We start from the raw sequence: 20,339 nt of genomic DNA on the forward strand, positions 1-20,339 counted from the left end.
TGAAGTGGGTGACTTTGCACGTCTATGTTGGGAAGTTTGATGTAGAGAGTCTGAACATCTAGGTGAAGGGGCCTTGGGTACCTGCCAGCCTTAGGCAACTCACCTAGTGGCCCAGGCCTGCAGGAAGGTCTTTTCCCCTAAGCAGCATTGCCAGAGAGAGAGAGAGAGAGAGAGACAGAGAGAGAGACAGAGAGACAGAGAGAGAGAGAGAGGAGGATGCCCAATTTGATTTGAATTTCTTATAAACAAATAATGTTTTAGTTAGGTGTTTAGCTAGAAATAAATACACACACACTAAAAATACATTATGCTAAATGTATACATTATAATATTTACATACTAATACATGTTATATACTAAATATATAAATGCAATATACCAAATATATATTGTACTAAATAACTACTTAGTGTAACTATTCAGCTAGAAATAAATACTAAATACCAAATATATATTGTATTAAATATATGTACTATATACTTATACCAATATATGTTTATATACTAAATATAAATTATGCTAAGTAATTATTTAGTGTAAGTGTTCAGCTGGCAATGAAAAAATAAGTAGATACAGGCTATCCAGTTGAACTTGAATTTCAGGTAGACAGATATTACATAGGACATACTTATTCTAAAAATTATCTGTTGTTCATCTGAGATTTGAATTTAACTGGGTGTCTGTCTCCCCCACCTGGTCCTGAGCAGAGTCAGGGCCACCCCACTTCCGACACAGGGGATCTGGGAGGAAGCGGTTGAGCAGCAGCCACTCACTGAAAATGAAAACACAGTGTGTGACTCCTGGCCTGTCGGCTGAGTGGAGGGCGGGCCAGGCTTCTGGCGGGGAAGTCGAGAGCTCCTGACCCTGACTCCAGAAGCCGCCAGCCCCTCTCAGGCCGTCATGCCCAGGCAGTCCAGGGCCACGGCGGCCCTGCCGTAGTACTCTGGTTCACGTCCTGGTGTCCTTCCTCCCCGTCTGTCCCCTCCAGTGTTTCCTGTTGGCCCCCTGATCTCGCCGGCTCTCACACTCGGGGTCATGCGCATGGGCACGTGGCCCCTTTCCATGTTTTCCTCTGTGAGCGCAGAGGTCTAGATTTGACTGGGTCTGCTGAAGGCCGTCCTGTTGCACAACTGCAGGGGCGATCTTCACACAGAAGACAATGTGAGGGAGCCGGCGATGCCAGCGCAGGGTGGGAGGGTCTCCCCAGGCAGAGACCACCAGCGCAGGGTGGGAGGGTCTCCCCAGGCAGAGACCACCAGCCCCCAGTGTTCACCCTCCCACCGTGAGCCGCAGGGCAGCAGAACCCAGGGGTGGTCATAGTACTTCAGTTCTTGGCTTTCTGGCACTTGTGAGCCAAGAAGGTTACGTCTTTGGGGCAAGAGTTTCCTCAACCTTCCAGGGCGTTGAGAGGAGAGATAACTCTTTCATTGTGTCCTTATTGAGTTACTTCAACTCATTTTTCGAAATTGGAGTGGGACGTCTCTCCACACTCCTGTTTCTTTGCCTGACACCCTCACATCTCTCAGATCTTGGCCGAGATCTCTTGCAAGGAAGCCATTGTTGTCTCCCAACCATTGGCTAGAAACCCCGTCCTAAACCTGCCAACCTACTGGGCCATCTGACCACCAGAATGTAAAATCCTCAAAGAGTCTGTCTGAATTATTGATGTCACCCCAAAGACTAGCTGGTGTTTGACACCTTGTGCAACTACTTTCAGACACCACATGGAATCTTCTAGTGTTTCTAGTCTTTGAAACAACATTATCTTTAAAAAGAAGTGTAACTGACCTCTGACCCTGCCTGACACCCGGGGGGATAGTGGTACCTAGTTCTCCATCTAAGGTATTTTGTTGGGGGGCCTTAATGGTTGTCGTGACTGTGACTCCCCCCCACCCCAATGTTCCCCCCACCTCTGTTTTGCATTCTTCTGATGTACCAATGACTCACTTGGTGTTGGGTTTTGCTGTTGAAGGTAACGCCCCCCCTCCCAAGAAGATCACGTCCTGGTTTCTCTCCAAGGGGCAGGGAAAGACGCGGGATGACTCCGCTGATTACATCCCCCACGACATCTACGTGATCGGCACCCAGGAGGACCCCCTGGGAGAGAAGGAGTGGCTGGAGATACTCAGACACTCCCTGCAAGAAGTCACCAGCATGACTTTTAAAACAGTGAGCATCTGGCCACGGCCCTGGGTGGGACTCGGGGGCAGTGGACTTTGCAAAGCCAGCCACGAGCGTCTCAGAGGCAAGGGCGGGCTCGGCCTACGGGCTCTCAACTTCCAAACATGCGTACGTGCTCAGTGGTCCCCTCACTTCCAGGGCCGGAGAGGGGCACCTGTATTCAGGAATCGATGGGGTCCGTGGGCATTGCTGAAAAATCACCGGGGTCCTTCCTCACCCCTGCCTGTGCTTGTGGATCACCCTTCATCGAGCCTCGTCATCCTGGCTTTCGTCTTTAGGATACTTTGTCTCATCTGTGGGACATCCTTAGGAGCCCCCAAAGAGATTACAGACAGGGAACCCCACACCCGGGAGGTGAGGGCTGGGGTCAGGCACTGCGCCCTCGAGGGTCACAACAATGTCCTTCCCACCAGATTGCCATCCACACTCTCTGGAACATTCGCATTGTGGTACTGGCCAAGCCGGAGCACGAGAACCGGATCAGTCATATCTGCACCGACAACGTGAAGACGGGCATCGCCAACACACTGGGTGAGCAGGGAGTCTTCGCCACAGCACACTCCTGCGGACAGCCGCGCCCATCCGCCCCAACAGGGACGTCCCCGAATTGAAAACAGTCTCGTGTCCTGGGCACACCGGGTGGCTGTCCCCCCAGCTGAGACTCACCTGGGGTGACACCAGTGCTTCTGGGTACTGGCTGAAAGGCAGGTTCTGATACAGCAGGGCCGAGGTGGAGCCTGACAGTCTGTGTTTCCAGCAAGTGTCCGGTGTGTCGATGCCGCTGGTCCCTGGGCCCCACCTTGAGTGGCAGGGACCTAGGACTACAGACTTGCTGTCAAGGGCCAGAGAGTAAATACTCGAGGCTTTGTCAGTTCTCGTACCCGCTGATGACGCACAAAAGCAAACACAGACGTGTGGAATGAATGGGAAGGGCTGTTGTATAAAATTTTATTAACAACACAGGCTGTGGGCTCAATTTGGCCATTGGTGTAGGTCGCGGACCCCTGGTTTAGATCAAGAGCGACCCAGGTGGGATGTGAAACGCTGGTATCAGCTGTGAGCTTGTGGGACCAAGCAGGGTGCCTCAGAGTATTGAAATAAGAGTGGAAGACTGCATGAGTGTGTGAGTGTGAGTCTGTGTGGGTGTAACTGTGAGTGTGAGTGTGCAAGTCTGTATATGTGAGTCTGTCTGTGAGTGTGTGTGGCAGGTGCGCCCACACGGGCCGTGGGTGGTGGTGAGGGCGAGGCCAGTGGTTCTGGTGGTTTGGAGTCAGGGACGGGACAGTCTCAGAGATAACAGGAAATAGAAGGATTGCTACAACTGAACGTGAACGCTCTCTCAGCTTTTCTGCTGACAAACCGCACGCTGCCCGTGTCCACACCCACTGGTCCCTCCTTCCTTCCTGTTACAGTGGCTGCCCTGTTCTGAAGCCCACGCCCTTCGGCTGCTCAGGAACCTCCTCTGATCCTTGTTCCATCCCTGCCTGGGCCGCCCGCTGCCCCCACCGGGCCCCTCCCCCAGGACGCAGAGGGGATGATCCCCGAGGTCCTTCGGTGCATGCTCTACGCAGCCCCGTCCAGCCCAGACAGAACGGGAGCCTGTGGGTCATTTTAAATTTCCTTGTAGCCCCATGAAAGAAAGGAAAAGGAAACAGGTGAAGTCAGTTTTAATAGTACATTTTATCAGACCTCATACATTCAAAACACTACCATTTCAATAGGCGTTCGTAAAGAAAATTATGAGGTAGTGCACATTCTGCTTTTCTTACTGTGGCTGGTAATTCTGATGTGTCTTGTACACTTACAGCCCCTCTCATTTTGGACCAGCTGCATTTCACAGGCTCAATGAGTAGGCTTGCCGCTATTGTATTGGACCGAGCAGTACTCAGAATTCAGCACGTGCCAGAATTACCTAAATGGAGGTCGGCAAACTTTCTCTAAAAAGACAGATAGTAAATATTGTTGGCTTTGCAGCTCATGCGGTCTTTGTCACAGCTATGCAACTCTGTCTCTGAGTGTAGCTGTGTTCTGATAAAATGTTATTTATAGTTGTGAAACTTAAATTTTATATCATTTTACTGCGTCACAAAATATTCTTTTGATTTTTTTCCCACTATTTAAAAACGTGAAAACCATTTTAGCTGTCAGTGGGCCGGCGTTGGCCCACCCCTGACCTAGAGGACTTGTTAAAGACAGATCACCGTGCCCCACCCCCAAAGTTGCTGATTCAGCAGGTCAAGGTTGGGGCCTGAGAATGTGCACTTCCTACAAGTTCCCAGGTGACTGCTGCTGCTCCTGCTGGTCCAGGGAACACACTTGGAGAACCACTAGTCCAGGATTGAGTAAAACTGACCGAAAAAAAGGTGGTCTCGGTGTGGATTTTGGTATCACCGGGAACCTGGAGTTAGCTGGGTGGGAAGGAGGTCAGACCACCCGGCCCTGGCTCCTCCTGAATCTTCTTCCCAAGGCTTCTGGCTGCATCTCAGTTCCTGCCTGCTTGGCACGTGGAGTGACGGATAGCCCCTTTGCAGGGAGATGCCAGGATGGGTTCACCAGCAGCCTCCTCCCTGGGCCCTGTGGAGAACCCCAAGGCTGCGGGCCATTCATTCACCCTGTTTTCTTGGCCTGGAAGAATCTCAGTTCCTATTCCCTGGCACCTGTCCCATCTCCCTCCCCAAATGAAGCTGTCGAGCTTTCTTCCTTTGCCTCCACTTTCCCACACTTGCTTCTTCCACTCGTTAGTAATCACCGTGCCTCACCTTGATTTCCTGCCACTCAGCGGGTCTGCCTGGTACTCTGACTTCTTCCTTCTCCCTTCCCTTTAGGGAACAAGGGAGCTGTGGGTGTGTCATTCATGTTCAATGGAACTTCCTTGGGGTTTGTCAACAGCCACTTGACTTCCGGAAGCGAAAAGAAACTCAGGTAATGGCATTGATTCCTGGAAAGCCTGCATTGGGGTTGTTTATCCAGGCAGACCTCACACCCCCGACTAGACACCATAGTGACTGCTTGGCCCTGGGCTAGGACCCTGACCTGTTTGCCTCTCAGGGCTTTCCCCATCGCTTCATCAAAGGCAACTGCAGCACAGTGGTGACTCCCATGCATAGATCTTGTCTGAAGGACAGATGGACATTTCCTTGTGTCATTAACCTAATAGATGCCTAACTACCACTCCTTTCTAAAGGGAAAACCTCATCTGGAACACCCTTCACATCAAAGCCCATTTTACCTATTGGTGGCCTAGTCGTGAAGACAGCCATCTAGAATAGTCATGGCTCTGATTGCCTGCAGAGCAGATGTTCTCAGAGCCTGTGCCCTGTGTTCCCAGTTAAGCGTGAAAGGCCCTTTGCCCCACCTGCACATAAAGGTGCTTTGTTTCAGCAGGGCCCGGAGATTTGAGTTTCAGTTCCCCCCACACCCCCTCTGACTTCCTGCCACGGTGGAATGGGGAACCCTGTGCTAAGATGACTGCGTGGTCATTTAATTAGGCGAAACCAAAACTATATGAACATTCTCCGGTTTCTGGCTCTGGGAGACAAGAAACTGAGTCCGTTTAACATCACTCACCGCTTCACTCACCTCTTTTGGCTCGGGGATCTCAACTATCGTGTGGAGCTGCCCACCTGGGTAAGGAGCTGTCCACCTGGGGCTGGGGCTGCCCACCTGGGTGAGGGGCTGTCCACTTGGGTGAGGGGCTGCCCACCTGGGTGAGGGGCTGTCCACCTGGGGCTGGGGGTACCCACCTGGGTGAGGGACTGTCCACCTGGGTGAGGGGCTGCCCACCTGGGTGAGGGGCTGTCCACCTGGGGCGGGGGGTACCCACCTGGGTGAGGGACTGTCCACCTGGGTGGAGCTGTCCACCTGGGCAAGGAGCTGTCTGCATGGGGCTGGGCTGCCTGGGACAGGGGCTCACTTGAGTTAGCTCAGGGCAGAGGGTCATGGAGACACACAGACCAGGCTGAACCAAGGCAGCTACTTGCACTCTGGGACTCAACGCTGTTCCCATCACAGAAGGTTCATCCCTGCTCATGCCTAGTTCCCACCTGTCTGTCTTGGCTGCCCTTCCTCACCATCACTCTGGTCCTCCAGCTAGCCAATGACAGCCCCTTAGCCTGCCAGTCCCAGCTCTCAGAAAAGACTGAAGTCTGAGGAGATCAGATCAATTTTACTCCCCAAATCCTGGGTCACAGGCCAGCCTGAGGAAGACATTTTTTTTGGTATATTATATTGTTTTTATTGTTTTACCTCAAAGCATTGATTTAATTTTCGTTATTGTGTGTTTTTCAGTTCTAAAATTTCCATGTGGTTTTCTTTGTATCTTACTTTTTTTTGTTGTTGTTGTTGTTGAGAAGACATTCTTTAAGGGTGGATGCCCACCCATGGGCTAATGGGCAGCAGTCAGAGAAGCCATGTGGCACAGACACGGCCTCAGGGAGGGAGAAGCTTTCCCTGGGAAGGGAGAATGGACAGACGTGGCTGCTGGATGTGTCCAGAACCAGACATGGTTGTTTTCGGTGCTCCTGGAAGATGGGGCAGGGGCCAGGTGTGGGAGCAGAACCAAGCTCGTCTGCCCAGGGACCTTAGTTAACAGCCTGGTGTTTCCCCGTGTAACACGGATGTTGAATACTTTTGTGCTGCCATCCTGTGAGGGGAGAGGGAGGATGGCAAACATGGACCCACTTTTACAGAAGGCGAGGGCCCTGGGGCACAGTTAGGCTAAGGAAACAGCCTTGGGTCGGTTACAGATTGCTGACAGGCTGACAGAGCTGGGACTGAACCCAGATCTCCTGGCTCCACTTCCCAGATGTTTTCCCAGCTGTCCCACATCCCTCAGCCACCTTGGCCTCACTGCCATAGCAGCTCTGCAAATACTGAGGAGCTTAGGTCCCATTTGTGCCCATCTTGCCTCCCCACCACTCCCTCCCTCACAAAAGCTCCTCGGGGCAATTTTCCGTCTCTCCTGCCTGCTGAGCGGGCAGATGGGGGAGGAGTGGACAGGGACCCTTCACAGTCTAAGGGACTGCCATAGCCGTTCACTCACTAGGAGGTGGCCAGTTGCATTGGCCATAGCAGAGGTATAACGTAAGTCTTAGGAGAGAGGACTGCTGGCTTCCAAGGCCAGCGTATCCCATGGATGTCACACCGACTCTCTGGGTCCCAGCCCAGATCATGGAGGCCCAATGCCCTCAGATTTGGGGGTGGGGTTTCACATCCTTTCATGGCCTTCCAGCAGGCTGTCTCAGTTCCCACAGAGGGAGCGAGAGAGCAAGAGGGACAAACCTACCTACCTAACGAAGTATTATTGTAATAAAATGACTTTAAAAGACAGGGTAAAAAAAACAATGTCCCTTTGCAAATTTGGAACCGCCAGAAACGTATATTATCAGGCTGATGTTTCACTACTCTTGCAGGATTTTCTCTATAAAATGGTGGAGCCAAGAAGCACCCACCCGGCAGCCCATGGAGCGTCCAGGCTCTGTGGCAGCGTCCGGGGCTCTGGGACCCGGTGCAATGGGCAGCGGGTGGTGACGTGCCTCCTCATGTTGGTGAAGTGGGGGGTGTCTAACCAGTGGCCATGTCTTTGCTGCAGGAGGCAGAAGCTATAATCCAGAAGATTAAGCAGCAGCAGTACGCAGACCTGCTGTCCCACGACCAGCTGCTTATGGAGAGGAAAGAGCAGAGGGTTTTCCTGCACTTTGGTAAGGATTGCCGTCCTCTTCTCCGGGGCCCTCTCCAGCCATTGTTCTGCCTCCCCTGCTCCCCGAGTGTCCTCACCAGGGGAAGGATTATGCCTGGAGAAGGAAACATGACCAGATGTGAAATGTAGGGAATGAAAGCTGAAACCGGGGTTGTGTTTGGTTTCAGAGGAGGAAGAAATCACGTTCGCGCCCACCTACCGTTTTGAGAGACTGACTCGGGACAAATACGCCTACACTAAGCAGAAAGCCACGGGGGTGAGTCCTCTCCTTAAACACCCTCTCTGCCCTCCGGCTTCCCCCCACTGGCACATCTCACCTCTTGTGTCTGTTCCCATAAAGGCGAACAGAGTGACAAAGGAAAAGAGAGAAAGCTAGAAATCACACATTTATTGTGTCACAGAGCCAAAACCTCTTTTAAAGGGAGGCTGGGCAACCAGACTTGTACATTGCAAGGAGCTGGACTCATGACTCTTACGACATTTACCTTCTGTCCAGGTATTCTAAGACACTGAGAGGATTTCAAGCGTTATTTTCTTAACTGGGTTCTACAGCTCATTTGAAAAAAAAAAGTCCTGGGGTGAAATACACTTGCCAGTCTGCCAAGTGAATCATCATTAAACTAGCTTCTTTGCTGCAGGACTTACCAGAGCCTTTATGGGTTTATGTGCATTATAGTTCTCCGTGAGGAAATTCATGTCCCAAACTCAGCTGGTCACAATACCAGTTAATATCTTATGAGGACACTTGGTTGCAAAGAACAGTGTTTGGAGAAAGCTGCAATAAAGCGTGTCTTCACTCTTGTTCAGCAGATATTTACTGATGACCTGTAATGGGCTGGGCATGCTGCTAGGTGGTGGGAGATTAGAGGGGAGTGAGATATCTGCCCCCAAGGAGTTTATAGTAGGAAAGACAAGACAAATGCACCACAAACTGATACGAGAGAGAGAACATGGTGATGCCAGATGCAGTAAGGAGCGGTCAGACAAGGAACTGACCAGTGAGGGCGGGGAAAGATCAAGGGAGGCTTCTTAAAGAGAGGCCACTTGTGATACCTACAGGACAGCTTGGATTTCAACAAGCAGACTTGACAAGGGGTGAGGAGGGCTGATCCATTTCTGGTAGAAAGACTTGCTAGAGCAGATGCCGAGGCATGAAATTCTGGCATCTGTCACCTTCCAGTGGACCCAACTCAGGGAAGCCAGCCCTGTGGTGGGGTCCTGAGGGCCCGAATGCTAGAGTGGGGAATTTTCTAGGGCCACTAGAGTCCCAGGGAAATGGAGCATGGTTCACAATGCTGCCTGAGAGCCTTCTGGGCGTTACCTGGACTCCAGCAAGTGGAGAACCGGAAGTGGGAGAGAAAGGCCAAGTGTTGGGGAGATGCTAGAACAGAGCAGGACTTACAGAGAAAAAAAAGAAAAACCAACTGAGAGGAGGAGCCAAGACCCAGGACTGCTGCCATGAAGGAGGCTGAGACCCCCCCAGGGCAGGAAACCTTGTGAGGTATCCACTGGCTGCTAGCGGGGTCATCTGCTTTAAAGGCACTGTCAGGGCAGGTCCATGGGGACACATTTGGAAGTGGTTTGACTTGAGTATAAGGAGGAACAGACACACTAGGGCCTAAAATGGGAGAGGGGGAGGTCCTAGACTCCAGGTGGAAGCTTTAACCTGAAACTGAAAGAAAAGGAGAAAAGCAGGCTATAATAGTAGATCTGAGTGCTATTAATAAAAACTGGAAGATTAGAAGACAGGCTGGCTTAGAGCGGAAAGAAAGAGAGCTTGTTTTCAGACTTATTGCATAATATTAGTGGAAAATCTCAGAAAACATCCAGAAGGCAGTTGAAAATACTAGATTGATGCTAAAGAGACACACCAGAGCTGGGTCACCATTTGGTAGTTTTCCACACAGAGAAGACAAGCAGTGAGTATAGGATGAGAAGAGAACGATGGACAGATTTGGGGGTCATCTATTCAGACATGAGAGGAAGAGGCAGAGATAACAAAGGAGCCAGAAAAAGAGTCATTCTCAAGGGCAGCTAATGCTGAGAACTGCAAGGTTAAGAAGTGACCATTTCCTTGCTTCTGGGAAACCACACATGCACCTACCCCATGATTCAGCAATTCCACTTTGGTGGATACTTAGGAGAAATTAGTATGTTTGTTCACCAAAAGACAGATAGAGGAATGTTTATAACAGCTTTGTTCACAATGTCCGAAACCTGAAAACAGCCCTACTTCTGTCAACAGTAGAATAGATAAATGCATTATAATACATACAATGGAATACAACCGCAACAATACACAAAAGAACTTCTACAAGCAACAACATGGGTGAAAGAAGCCAGGCACAAAAGAATAGACAGTTGAACTTTGACCAACATGGGGGTTAGGGATGACCCCCCCATGCAATCAAAAATCCATGTATAACTTTTGACTCCCCAAAACTTAACTACTAATAGCCCACTGTTGACCAGAAATTTTTCTGATAACATAAACAATTGATTAGCACATATTTTGTGTTATATGTATTACATACTGTAGTCTTGCAATAAAGTAAGCTAGAGAAAAGAAAATGTTATTAAGGAAATCATAAGGAAGAGAAAATACATTTACAGTTCTGCTTGTAATTTTATTTATTTATTGAAAGAAAATCCACGTATAAGCGGACCCATGCAGTTCAAACCTGTGTTGTTCTAAGGGTCAACTCTATACTGAATGAGTCCATTTAAAAGTTCAAGAGTAGGCAAAATTAATCAATTTAATTGATTAATCAGTCACAATAGTGTTCACCTTTAGGAGATGGTAGAATTGACACGGAAGGGACATGAGGGAACCTTTTGGGATGATAGCAAATCCCTGTACTTGACCTGGGTAGTGGTTAAATGGACGTGTACAAGTATAAAAATTCTTTAAGCTATACCCTTAAGATTAGTACAGTTTACTGTATATAAGTTGTATCTCAAGTCTAAAAGAAGTAAATGGGCAGCCCAAAAGTAGAGGCAATGAAAATAAAACATTCTTGAAAGACAATTGGTAAAAAGTTGTTTGAATGATTGGATGGGTGAATGGGTGGATGGATGATGGATGGATGGATGGATGGGCGGGCAGGTGAGTAGATGAAAGTGTGAGTGGGTTGGTATGTGGTTGGACAGGTTGGTGGATGAATAAGTAGATGGATGGGTGGATGGATGGATAAGTAGACACGTGGATTGGCGGGTAAATGGGTTGGCGGGGGAGCCATAGTTGGAGTGTGTTATTAAAATGAGTAGCTGGTGAAGATAAGCAGAGACTGGGGAGAAAATACAGGTAGAAAGATTCATCTGAGTCAGAAAAAAAGTAAGAAAATGTAAAAATACAAGAGATTCTAAAACAGTGAGGAGGATAGGTAGGGGAACACAGCCGGGCAACACAGTCTGGCTCTGAAGCAGGAGTCCAGGACGTCTGGAAGTGTGGGGCATGGTGGTGGGGTTGGGATTGAGGCAAGAGAAAAGGTTTAAAGCCACCAATTGGGGAAATTCTATAAAGAACCAACAGCAGACGAATTCAAGGATTACCGAGGCCACGAGCTAATCTTCTACTGATATATTTTCTAAAAAGTAACAGGCATTTACAAAGTGTGTGACTTTCATTTGCAGATGAAGTACAACTTGCCCTCCTGGTGTGACCGAGTCCTCTGGAAGTCTTACCCCCTGGTGCATGTGGTGTGTCAGTCCTATGGTGAGTGGCATGTTGGGAGGTTCGACTGCCCTCAACTAAGGGGCTTCGGTCCATCCATCTGTAAAATGGGAGAGCTCCCTGCAGCCCTCGTCAGGTGACCTGAAGGAGTGGGTGCAGCCACTCCCATTTCAGGCAGCACCACATCTTCCAGTTTGGGAAACATTTGAATTATGGAGCGCTTTTTAAAAGAAATCCAGGTTTCTTTCTTTCAAAAAGAGTATCTTAGGTTTGAACCATATGGAAGTGGTGTTTTCATAGGTCAAAAAGAGTCAAATACTGGATATTCACATGGTTTCACCATATATATATATATATATATATATTGTAAGTACACACACATGGATTTGGGAGATTTAAAGGTAAACTGAGGTAAATTGATGAAAAAGGCATAATATGCAATATTAAAACACATAATTATAGAAAAGTTGTCAAAACAATTAAATAATTGTTGGCCCTGGCCATGTAAGATATGCTGAAGGGATTCTCAACGGCTTGAGAGCTTATTCTTAGAACCTACTTGGTAGTTCTCATTATTTGGAACCATTCTGCTCTGTGTATTTAAAAATTCACCCAGCAGAATTATTTGGAATACTTCACTGACTGAGAATTGTGGTATTATTTTTAAAACATTGCAAATTTCCAGATAATGACATCCAAAATTCACATGGTTTCACCTTATATATATTGTAAATACACACACAATGATTTGGGAAATTTAAAGGTAAATTGAGGTAAAGGTAATGGCATGCCCCTTATGTGACCAAGTTACAGGCCAGGGCCCCTGACAGGCTTCTCGTGACCCTGGCCTGACCCACATCTCAGGCCTCCAGCTCAGGGTGGGGGGGTGTGTGTCTTGCTGCTGCCCTTTGTGACTTCTACCCTCTCTCTCGGGATTGACACAGCCCCACATTGACTCAGGTCCTGTAAAGTTGGACTGATTTCCAGAGCTTTCCATCATGCCTGGCTCCTGCTGCCCCGAGGATAGTTTAAGGCATGCAGCCTGCACGCCCCTGGCCCCTGAGCTGTCTCACAGAAGTGACTTCACTCGACACACTTCACACACCTTTAGATGTGCGGAAAGGCAGCCGACCCCCAGAGCCAGAGCCAAAGAATTGTTCCACCTTCAGAACCTACAGAGGCCCGTATCCCACCCTCTGCCTGCAGCCCCTCCTCAGCCCCTCCACACCTGAACACTCCAGGTCCACGACCCCTACCTGGCCTGCACACTACAGCCATCACACCGGTCCTGCAACTTCCGCCAATTCTTATCCGTAGGAAGATCCCACTATCTGCCTCCTTCAGCCAGCTCTGAAGAGATTCAGGAGAAAGTGGTGGCCTGTAGCCTGGAGAGGGTTTGTAGCATCACTGCTTTTGAACTTAAACTTGGCATTCAAGATGGCTCCATAGTAGAGGGTTTTAGGACAAAGCAGGGCGATGGGTTTGGAAGTGGCATTGAGGAACAAGGCGTACACACCTTCCCCCAGTGTCTTCCAGGAAGGGCCAGGTTTGGAACATGAAGGGTAAGTTGAAGATGTAGGGAATTTTGCTACTATTTCACTGAGTGCCGGAGGGCACAGAAGGGTTTAATGAGCTATGGGTGGGCAAGAAATTGGAAAAGAAAAGGGAATGAATATCCGGAGCTCAGGAAATGGGGGTCAACTTCTGTCCTCTCCTGCTTCACACAGCGCCGGCCTCTCACTGACTTCTTCCTGTCCGGCTCCACATACGGCGTAGGCTGGTGCCCCTTCTGTTTTCTTCCCTTTCTCAGAGAAAGGATATCCTCCTCATTTGTGGGCTAAGCTTCTCACCTGGGCCCTTTACTCCATTCCTCCTCCTCCTGTGCTGTTTCTCCTTTGTCCATTAATGGTCGGTGTGTCCTGAAGTTTCCTCCTTGCCTCTTCTTGTCCTTCATGTTTTCCCTGTGGGGCCCAAATGTCCTCAGGGCTTTTGCTTCCACCTGGAGCCCTCAGGACTCCAAATCTGAAGATAAATCTCCAGCCCTGACAATCCAGCCAGACATCTCTACGCGCCTATATCAAAAGCACTTAGAACTCAGTATTTCTAGAACTGTGTTCCTTCTTTTACGCCCTCCAAACGTGCTCGGCCGCCTTCCCTTCTTGTCCAAACCCCAAGCTCCTTGAAAGAGTTGTCTACATTCATTCTCTATACTTGATCACCTTCCATTCTCTCCCAATTCTGTGAGTCATTATGGGATGGTGGGAGGGGCCATCTCTCTCACTGATGAACTCAGTGACCTTAAATCCCCCTCTCATCTATACAACAAGTACTTAGACCAGAAAACTCTCTAGAGTTCACACTCCACAATCTATTTAAAAACTTGTGAGTCTTTAGGAAAAACTAGTACAGGCACATTTCATCCATGGAGGAGACAGTGTCACACTTTTCACTGAGACTTTTGAGCGTGGTGGTGGAAGGTCAGTGGAACAATGGGTGCAAAACCTCTACCCTTCTGGAGGCTTCCATCAGAGTGAGTTGATTTCTGCCATGGGTTTTCCATCTTGGCTTGACCAGAAGAGTTTGTCCTTCTCTGCTCAGAAATGCTTTCCCTCCCCTGCAGGCAGCACCAGTGACATCATGACAAGTGACCACAGCCCTGTTTTCGCCACATTTGAGGCAGGAGTCACCTCCCAGTTTGTCTCCAAGAATGGTAAGTGGTGGGCAGTGTCCGTTCCTCCATTCTCCACAAAAACAGGAGGCCTTGGGCACTTGTATTCTGGTTGAGGCCATCAATTGTCTGCATTAGATGAAGGCTCATCCTTCCAGCAAGTCCACAGTCTGTCGATCACGTCCACATAACATTATGATTTCAGTCCAGAGCGTTTTCTTGCTCTCTTTGGCAAACGTGTCAGCTTGTTAAGCCTCAGTTTTAATACAGTCTTTAAAATGGGGTAAATGAGTGTCTTCTAAGGTGTGGCACCTCTGCCACCGAAGATGATTCTGGGTGGGACCTGGGTGACTATTTATTAGTAACGCATTTATTTTAATATGTTTTAAATTTGTCTCTTCTGTGTAAGGCAAGCAACACTGATTTTCCATTCAGTCTTGTGATAGGCCTTCTTAAATATATTTATTTAAGTTTGAAAAGTGAGTATTTAAAGAAAATATTAAGTCAGTATTAGTGCAGGTGTATGGTAGGCAGACGTGGTAACAATTGTGAAGATGGGATGTGGATGACGGAGTTTGGGGAAATGCTAGCGTAAATAATGATAATAGGTTTGCAGGTGATTTTTCGACTAATCCAGTTCAGCCCTGGTGGCAGGCCGCCGTATCTCAGCACAGGCCTGATGTTCTTTGTGGCATGTCCAGCTCTAGGCCCGGTGACCCGGGAGCCGTGTTGTCACCTTCTCTGCCCACCCCCCATGCCTGTGGTCAGCAGACAGTCCAGGCTCATTTGTGAAGGCTGAATGGGGGTCCCAATACAGGTTGGAAAAGCCTGTATTATTCTGTGTCATTGGCACTGTCGTGAACGTAGGTGAGGCTGGAACCGACTTCCTGGGACATGTCTCCATGCTGTTGGGTCTAACATCCATGGTCCCAGGAGTATGACCTCCCCTCTCCATGCAGTCATGACCCACCATCCTGTCTCCTTTCTAGCTCTGGCCACTGTGCCTTTCCAGAACCTTCCACCTTTTCCCCAGCTCCCACCCCCCCCCCCTTTTCTCTGAGTTTCTGCAGCGTTGATGGGTGGTCCACGCCATCACACCCTTGATGAGGACCCTTACCACATCCTCAGGGTCATGCTTGCCTTCCCTCCACTGGGACTGAGTTCACAAACACTGATGGCCTGGACGAAGCGTTGGTTGAACGTCTACCTAAGCAGAGCCTGGCCTAGGAGCTGTGGGGCTTAAAAGGAGAAAGGAAAGCTAAGTGAAATAAGCCAGGCAAAAAAACAAGTACTATATAGTATCACTTATATGTGGAATCTTTAAAAAAAAACAAAAAACAGAAAGGAAAAAAGATTTCATAGAAACAGAATGGAATGGGGGTTGCCAGGGACTGGGGAGCAGGGGCATTGAGGAGGTATAGGGAAGACACTAAAGGGGAGACACTTTCAGTTATACAGTGAGTGAGTTCAGGGGATCTAATATTCAGCAAGGTGACTATAAGTAATACTACAGTATTGCATACTTGAAATTTGCTGAGAGTAGATCTTAAGCATTCTCACTGCACCAAAAAAAACAAAAAACAAAAACAAAACAAAAAACCCAACACCCAGTTAACTATGGTAATTACTTCACAATGTGCATGTACACGCGTATCAAATTATTACGTTGTACACTTTAAATATATACAATTATGTTTGTCAGTTTTTCCTCAATATAGCTGGAAAAAAAGAAAGGACAGAAGGAAGGATGGGAAGGATAGAGGAAGGGAATGTCTGTGCTTGCTCTCAGGTGGCTCAGAATTTATGTGGAAGAACAGAATACCTGTTCAAAGCCAGCCTAAAGATGCTTGCCAAAGCGTCGTCTAAATGAATAGTGTTACGAGCAAATTAACTGAGTATGAAGCACGGAAGGAGCTTGGAGTAAGGAGAGGAGGTAACTGTGCCTGAGGAAGGAAGAGTAGGTATCCCTCAGGACCTGAGCTTAGAAATGAGATGGATTTGGGTATCGAGCAGCTGAGCCATTATACAAGCTCTCTTTGCTGGAACTAATGGGGAGACTGAGGCAGTGAACTTGAGGGTGTTGCCCGGGTCCATGCAGCTCTAACAAAGAGTAGCTCTTGACCCTTGAACTCTTGGGTCTTCCTGCTCTGCTCCCCACCAGCTTGTGATTTGTCAGAGAGGCTGCAACCATAGTGGAGATTTGCTCGATGGATTTCAGGGAAAACCTCCTTCTCCCAGACTCTCACCTTCCCTGGACCCCAAGAAGGAGCTCGCTGTTGGGGGCCTGATTTGAAATGCTCTGTCTCCAGGCACACTGTGGAAGGAATCTCTGTTCTCACCTGTTCCAGGCCCCGGGACTGTCGACAGCCAAGGGCAGATCGAGTTTCTCAGATGCTATGCCACCCTGAAGACCAAGTCGCAGACTAAATTCTACTTGGAGTTCCACTCGAGCTGCTTGGAGAGTACGTGGTTGTTGAACTTCCATTTGGTTGGGGCAGCCATGGCTCTTGCTCTGAATGCCTTTACACCGATGGTGCTTTGCCCCGTTTCTCCTCTCTGGGAAGGACTCATGGATGGCCCTCAAGGGGCGGAGTCAGAGAAGTGGGCCGCAAGTGGAGGTTCTCAGGGGGCACCCTGTTATGGTGCGCTGACCCCTCGCCCCTTGGAGGCGACAGGGCAGCTGGATCCTCTCCTTGCCCCTTAGGGCAGAGTGTAGCCCAGTTGAGGGTCCCCGCAAACTGGGACTCTGACTTAACCAGAGGGTCCTGGGTGAAGGTCCAGAGCTCCTGGAGGCCAGTGCCAGGCGCTGAGCAGTTGCTGGTAGCCACCTGGTCTTCCTCGGGGTCCTCTGCTCTTTCCTACACCCCAGGCATCTTTCCCAGGTGGTCTGGAGCATCCGGGAGCAAGCTAGAGATAGACAGCCTCCTCGCAGCCATCAGCAGTTAGCACAAACTATGTTCAGGAAACACTCTTTCTAGGTGACACTTCTAGGCATATTGTCTAAAGCTGTTCCATGGTGAGAAGGTCGCATGGTTTCTAGCTCTCCTCGCTGAGATGGTCTGGGTAGTGGTGGTGGTAGCGGGGATAGAACCACTCTACTAGAGGAGGTGACGGGATGATGGATGCTTCCAGACACTGGGAAGATGTGTGCCACCAGCTACATTGCCGCCCCACCCCACTTCCTTTGCCAACTCACGGGGGCTCAGTCCTGGTGACAGACCCACCTTCTCACAAAGGCTCTAGGTCCCAGTTCACCGAACAGGGGCAAAGCACTTCCAAAAATGATGAGGATTTTTGTGTGGGTGTTTTTAATAAACTATCGAGACATTTGCATACATTTCTATGGAAACAGCATATTAGGAATCTTAAATTAGCATTTCAAAAGGCTGCTGTCTTGAGTGGTGTGGGAGAGCTGTCATGTTTCCTAATTGCCTTACCTGCAAAGTGATGGTTTCTTTGTTGCCCGGTTTGTTGCAAAGAGGAGCCAAAAAGGAGGGGAGTCCCTGATTTTCCCAAAAATAACTAGACCGTGTTGGCAAATGACCCTCCCCTGCTGCAAAACAGATTCCCCACCAAGCCTGACTCCCAAACGATGCTGTGGTCCCTACAGAGTTAAGTGGCAGGAGAGTATCTTCACTGGTTGGGGTGGGACAGCCCTAGGAATCTTTTCTGCATGGTTCTCGTTCTGTTCTCTGAAACCAGCCTTCTTATCCTCCGACAGGTTTTGTCAAGAGTCAAGAAGGAGAAAATGAAGAAGGAAGTGAAGGGGAGTTGGTGGTGAAGTTTGGTGAGACTCTTCCAAAGGTAATTCACAAATAGGATGTCACCCAGCCAGCAGTGCTGGGCAGTGGCAGAGCTCCAGCCGGGCCTCCCCAGAGGCAGTCGGCATGCCAGGGGCCACATGCAGAAGAGGCTACACAGTCCTACCTACCTGGAGGACCAGCTCTCTTTCGAGGTGCTTTCTGGCACCCTTTCTGTGGTGGTTAATCATGGGCCTGTGCCTACTGACCCCAACATTCCTAAATGGATTTCACTTCCCATAATGGGTTGTGGAAGGGATCTAGAGGTCTCCTCGCCTGACCACACGACTTTACAAAGAAGGAAACTGAGGCAGATCCCAGAAAGGTTTATTCGTGGTCACCGGCTACAGCAACGGACCCAGGATCCACACACCAAGGCCTGGCTCCCCAGCAGTGCTCCTTCGCCTGGTCAGCCCCTGCTCGGAGGACCAAGTGAAGGAGTAGAGAGGACGCTATTGGCTCCCACACGCACTCTGTATGCGGACAGAACTTGACGTGGGCACGGTCCATGCGAGCAGAGGGTAGAATTGAAGATACGTCAGAAAACCTTGGTGGGGACACATTTTTCTTTATTGCAGAAAAAATGGTTTTTGACCTGGGACCCAGGACTGCTTTTGTGTTCAATTGATGTGTCTGGATGTCCATGCTGAGTACACAGTGGAGTAGGTCCCCGTTTCCTTGTCACATAACAAGGGAGGGGCACACGGAGAGGGGGTATAAGGCTGAGAAAACCGATCGCGGGGGGCGGTGGTTTCAGGGACTCTCCTGGCAGGTTCCCTTGGTGACACCTGATATGAGTTGTTTTTTGTTTGTTTTTCTAAAGATTTTATTGGGGAAGGGAAACAGGACTTTATTGGGGAACAGTGTGTACTTCCGGGATTTTTCCAAGTCAAGTTCTTGTCCTTTCAATCTTAGTTGTGGAGGGCGCAGCTCAGTTCCAGGTCCAGTTGCCCTTGTTAGTTGCAGGAGGCACAGCCCACCATCCCTTGCGGGAGTGAAACTGGCAACCTTGTGGTTGAGAGGACGCACTCCAACCAACTGAGCCATCCAGGAGCTCAGGGGCAGCTCAGCTCAAGGTGCTGTGTTCAATCTTTGTTGCGGGGGACGGAGCCCGCCATCCCTTGTGGGAGTTAAGGTGTTGAACCGGCAGCCTTGTGGTTGAGAGCCCACGCTCCAACCAACTGAGCCATCTGGCCACCTGGGAGCTGAGCGGTAGTAGCTCATTGACTTCATTCTAGTTGCAGAGGGCGCAGCTCGCTGGCCCATGTGGGAATCGAACCAGCAGCCCCGTTGCCCAGAGCTCGCTCTCTAACCAACTGAGCCACCCATCCGCCCTGATAGGAGTTTTAAAGGTGAAGGGACCCATCCTCTCCTAAAGCTGGGGTGGGACGCAGGCAGTCTTCAGGGGGCTGGGCTACCCACACTGGCCGTAATTGTTGATTGGAATCAACTCTTGGGATACACACATGAAGGCCATACCATTTCGGGAGCAGAGAGCTGTTTTCAGGCACCTGAATCCTGGTGGCTGAGCTCCAAGGTGACATCTCACCTTACCCACCCACCCCACCCTCCTGCTGCTCCTCCCTGGCTGCTCCCACACAGCACCCCAACAGCTAGTTCCTCCTTCAGTCAAGTGGGGAAAGGAACCAGCATCCCAGGCCCTGTAGCACCCCTGTCCTGTTCCCACATCCTAAGGACCGCCAAGACCTGCCTCTGTCCCGTCTACCCACTGCCACATTCCAGGCATCACCATCCCTCCTCTCGTCTGGCTGAGGCATCCTGAAGCCCGACGGATCTTTCTGAAACGCCCATCTGATCCTGGTGTACCCCTCTTTATCCAGTCAACTCCCTCATGTCTCGTGGGATGAGCCCAAGGTTCTCGGTGGCTCCCAGCCCCTTCTTGCCCTCCAGCCTCATCTGTCCCCACAGCACCTCAGGGGTTTGACTCCCTCCTGCTCCCTGACCCTCCACCCACCTCTGTCACTTTCTCCTCCCGCTTCACCCTCTAAAACCCCTTTGAGGCACCCTGACAGAGGCTCCCTCCAGCCACCCCCATCGTGGTGAGTGTGTTCCCCACAGACATTCCTGTTCAGCTATCAGTCACCTCACACACTGCTGCCTGGAAGGGTGGGGTCTTTCTGCATTCACAGGACCCCGGCTCCGGGTCTAACTTCAAGCCGGCCAACATTATAAGTCAGTGAACAGAGTGGTTGGTGCAGCTCTGGAACCCCAGAATGCCCCACAGCACTCAGTCATTTGTCCTGGAACTTTCTGAATAAAGATAGAGTCCATCCTGTAGGTCAACATGGCTCCAGGCCT

At 49.7% G+C, this 20,339-nt stretch overlaps 1 protein-coding gene across 3 annotated transcripts in view; it reads left to right on the forward strand.

The window, feature by feature from the left end:
- The window catches only part of INPP5D (inositol polyphosphate-5-phosphatase D), a 109,759-nt gene that overhangs the window by 76,987 nt on the left and 12,433 nt on the right, over positions 1-20,339 (forward strand). For 2 of the 3 annotated variants that reach the window (XM_019739751.2, XM_019739749.2), the window contains exons 12-21: positions 1,973-2,169; positions 2,595-2,712; positions 5,007-5,103; positions 5,670-5,808; positions 7,772-7,880; positions 8,047-8,135; positions 11,513-11,594; positions 14,173-14,262; positions 16,530-16,682; positions 17,942-18,024. In XM_019739751.2, coding sequence (XP_019595310.2) covers positions 1,973-2,169; positions 2,595-2,712; positions 5,007-5,103; positions 5,670-5,808; positions 7,772-7,880; positions 8,047-8,135; positions 11,513-11,594; positions 14,173-14,262; positions 16,530-16,682; positions 17,942-18,024 — 1,157 coding nt within the window. The remainder of the gene's footprint in view (positions 1-1,972; positions 2,170-2,594; positions 2,713-5,006; positions 5,104-5,669; positions 5,809-7,771; positions 7,881-8,046; positions 8,136-11,512; positions 11,595-14,172; positions 14,263-16,529; positions 16,683-17,941; positions 18,025-20,339) is intronic. The other variant, XM_019739752.2, reaches the window with a different exon arrangement.

Source organism: Rhinolophus sinicus, linkage group LG01 (assembly GCF_036562045.2).
Source record: "Rhinolophus sinicus isolate RSC01 linkage group LG01, ASM3656204v1, whole genome shotgun sequence".
Lineage (NCBI taxonomy): Eukaryota > Metazoa > Chordata > Mammalia > Chiroptera > Rhinolophidae > Rhinolophus > Rhinolophus sinicus.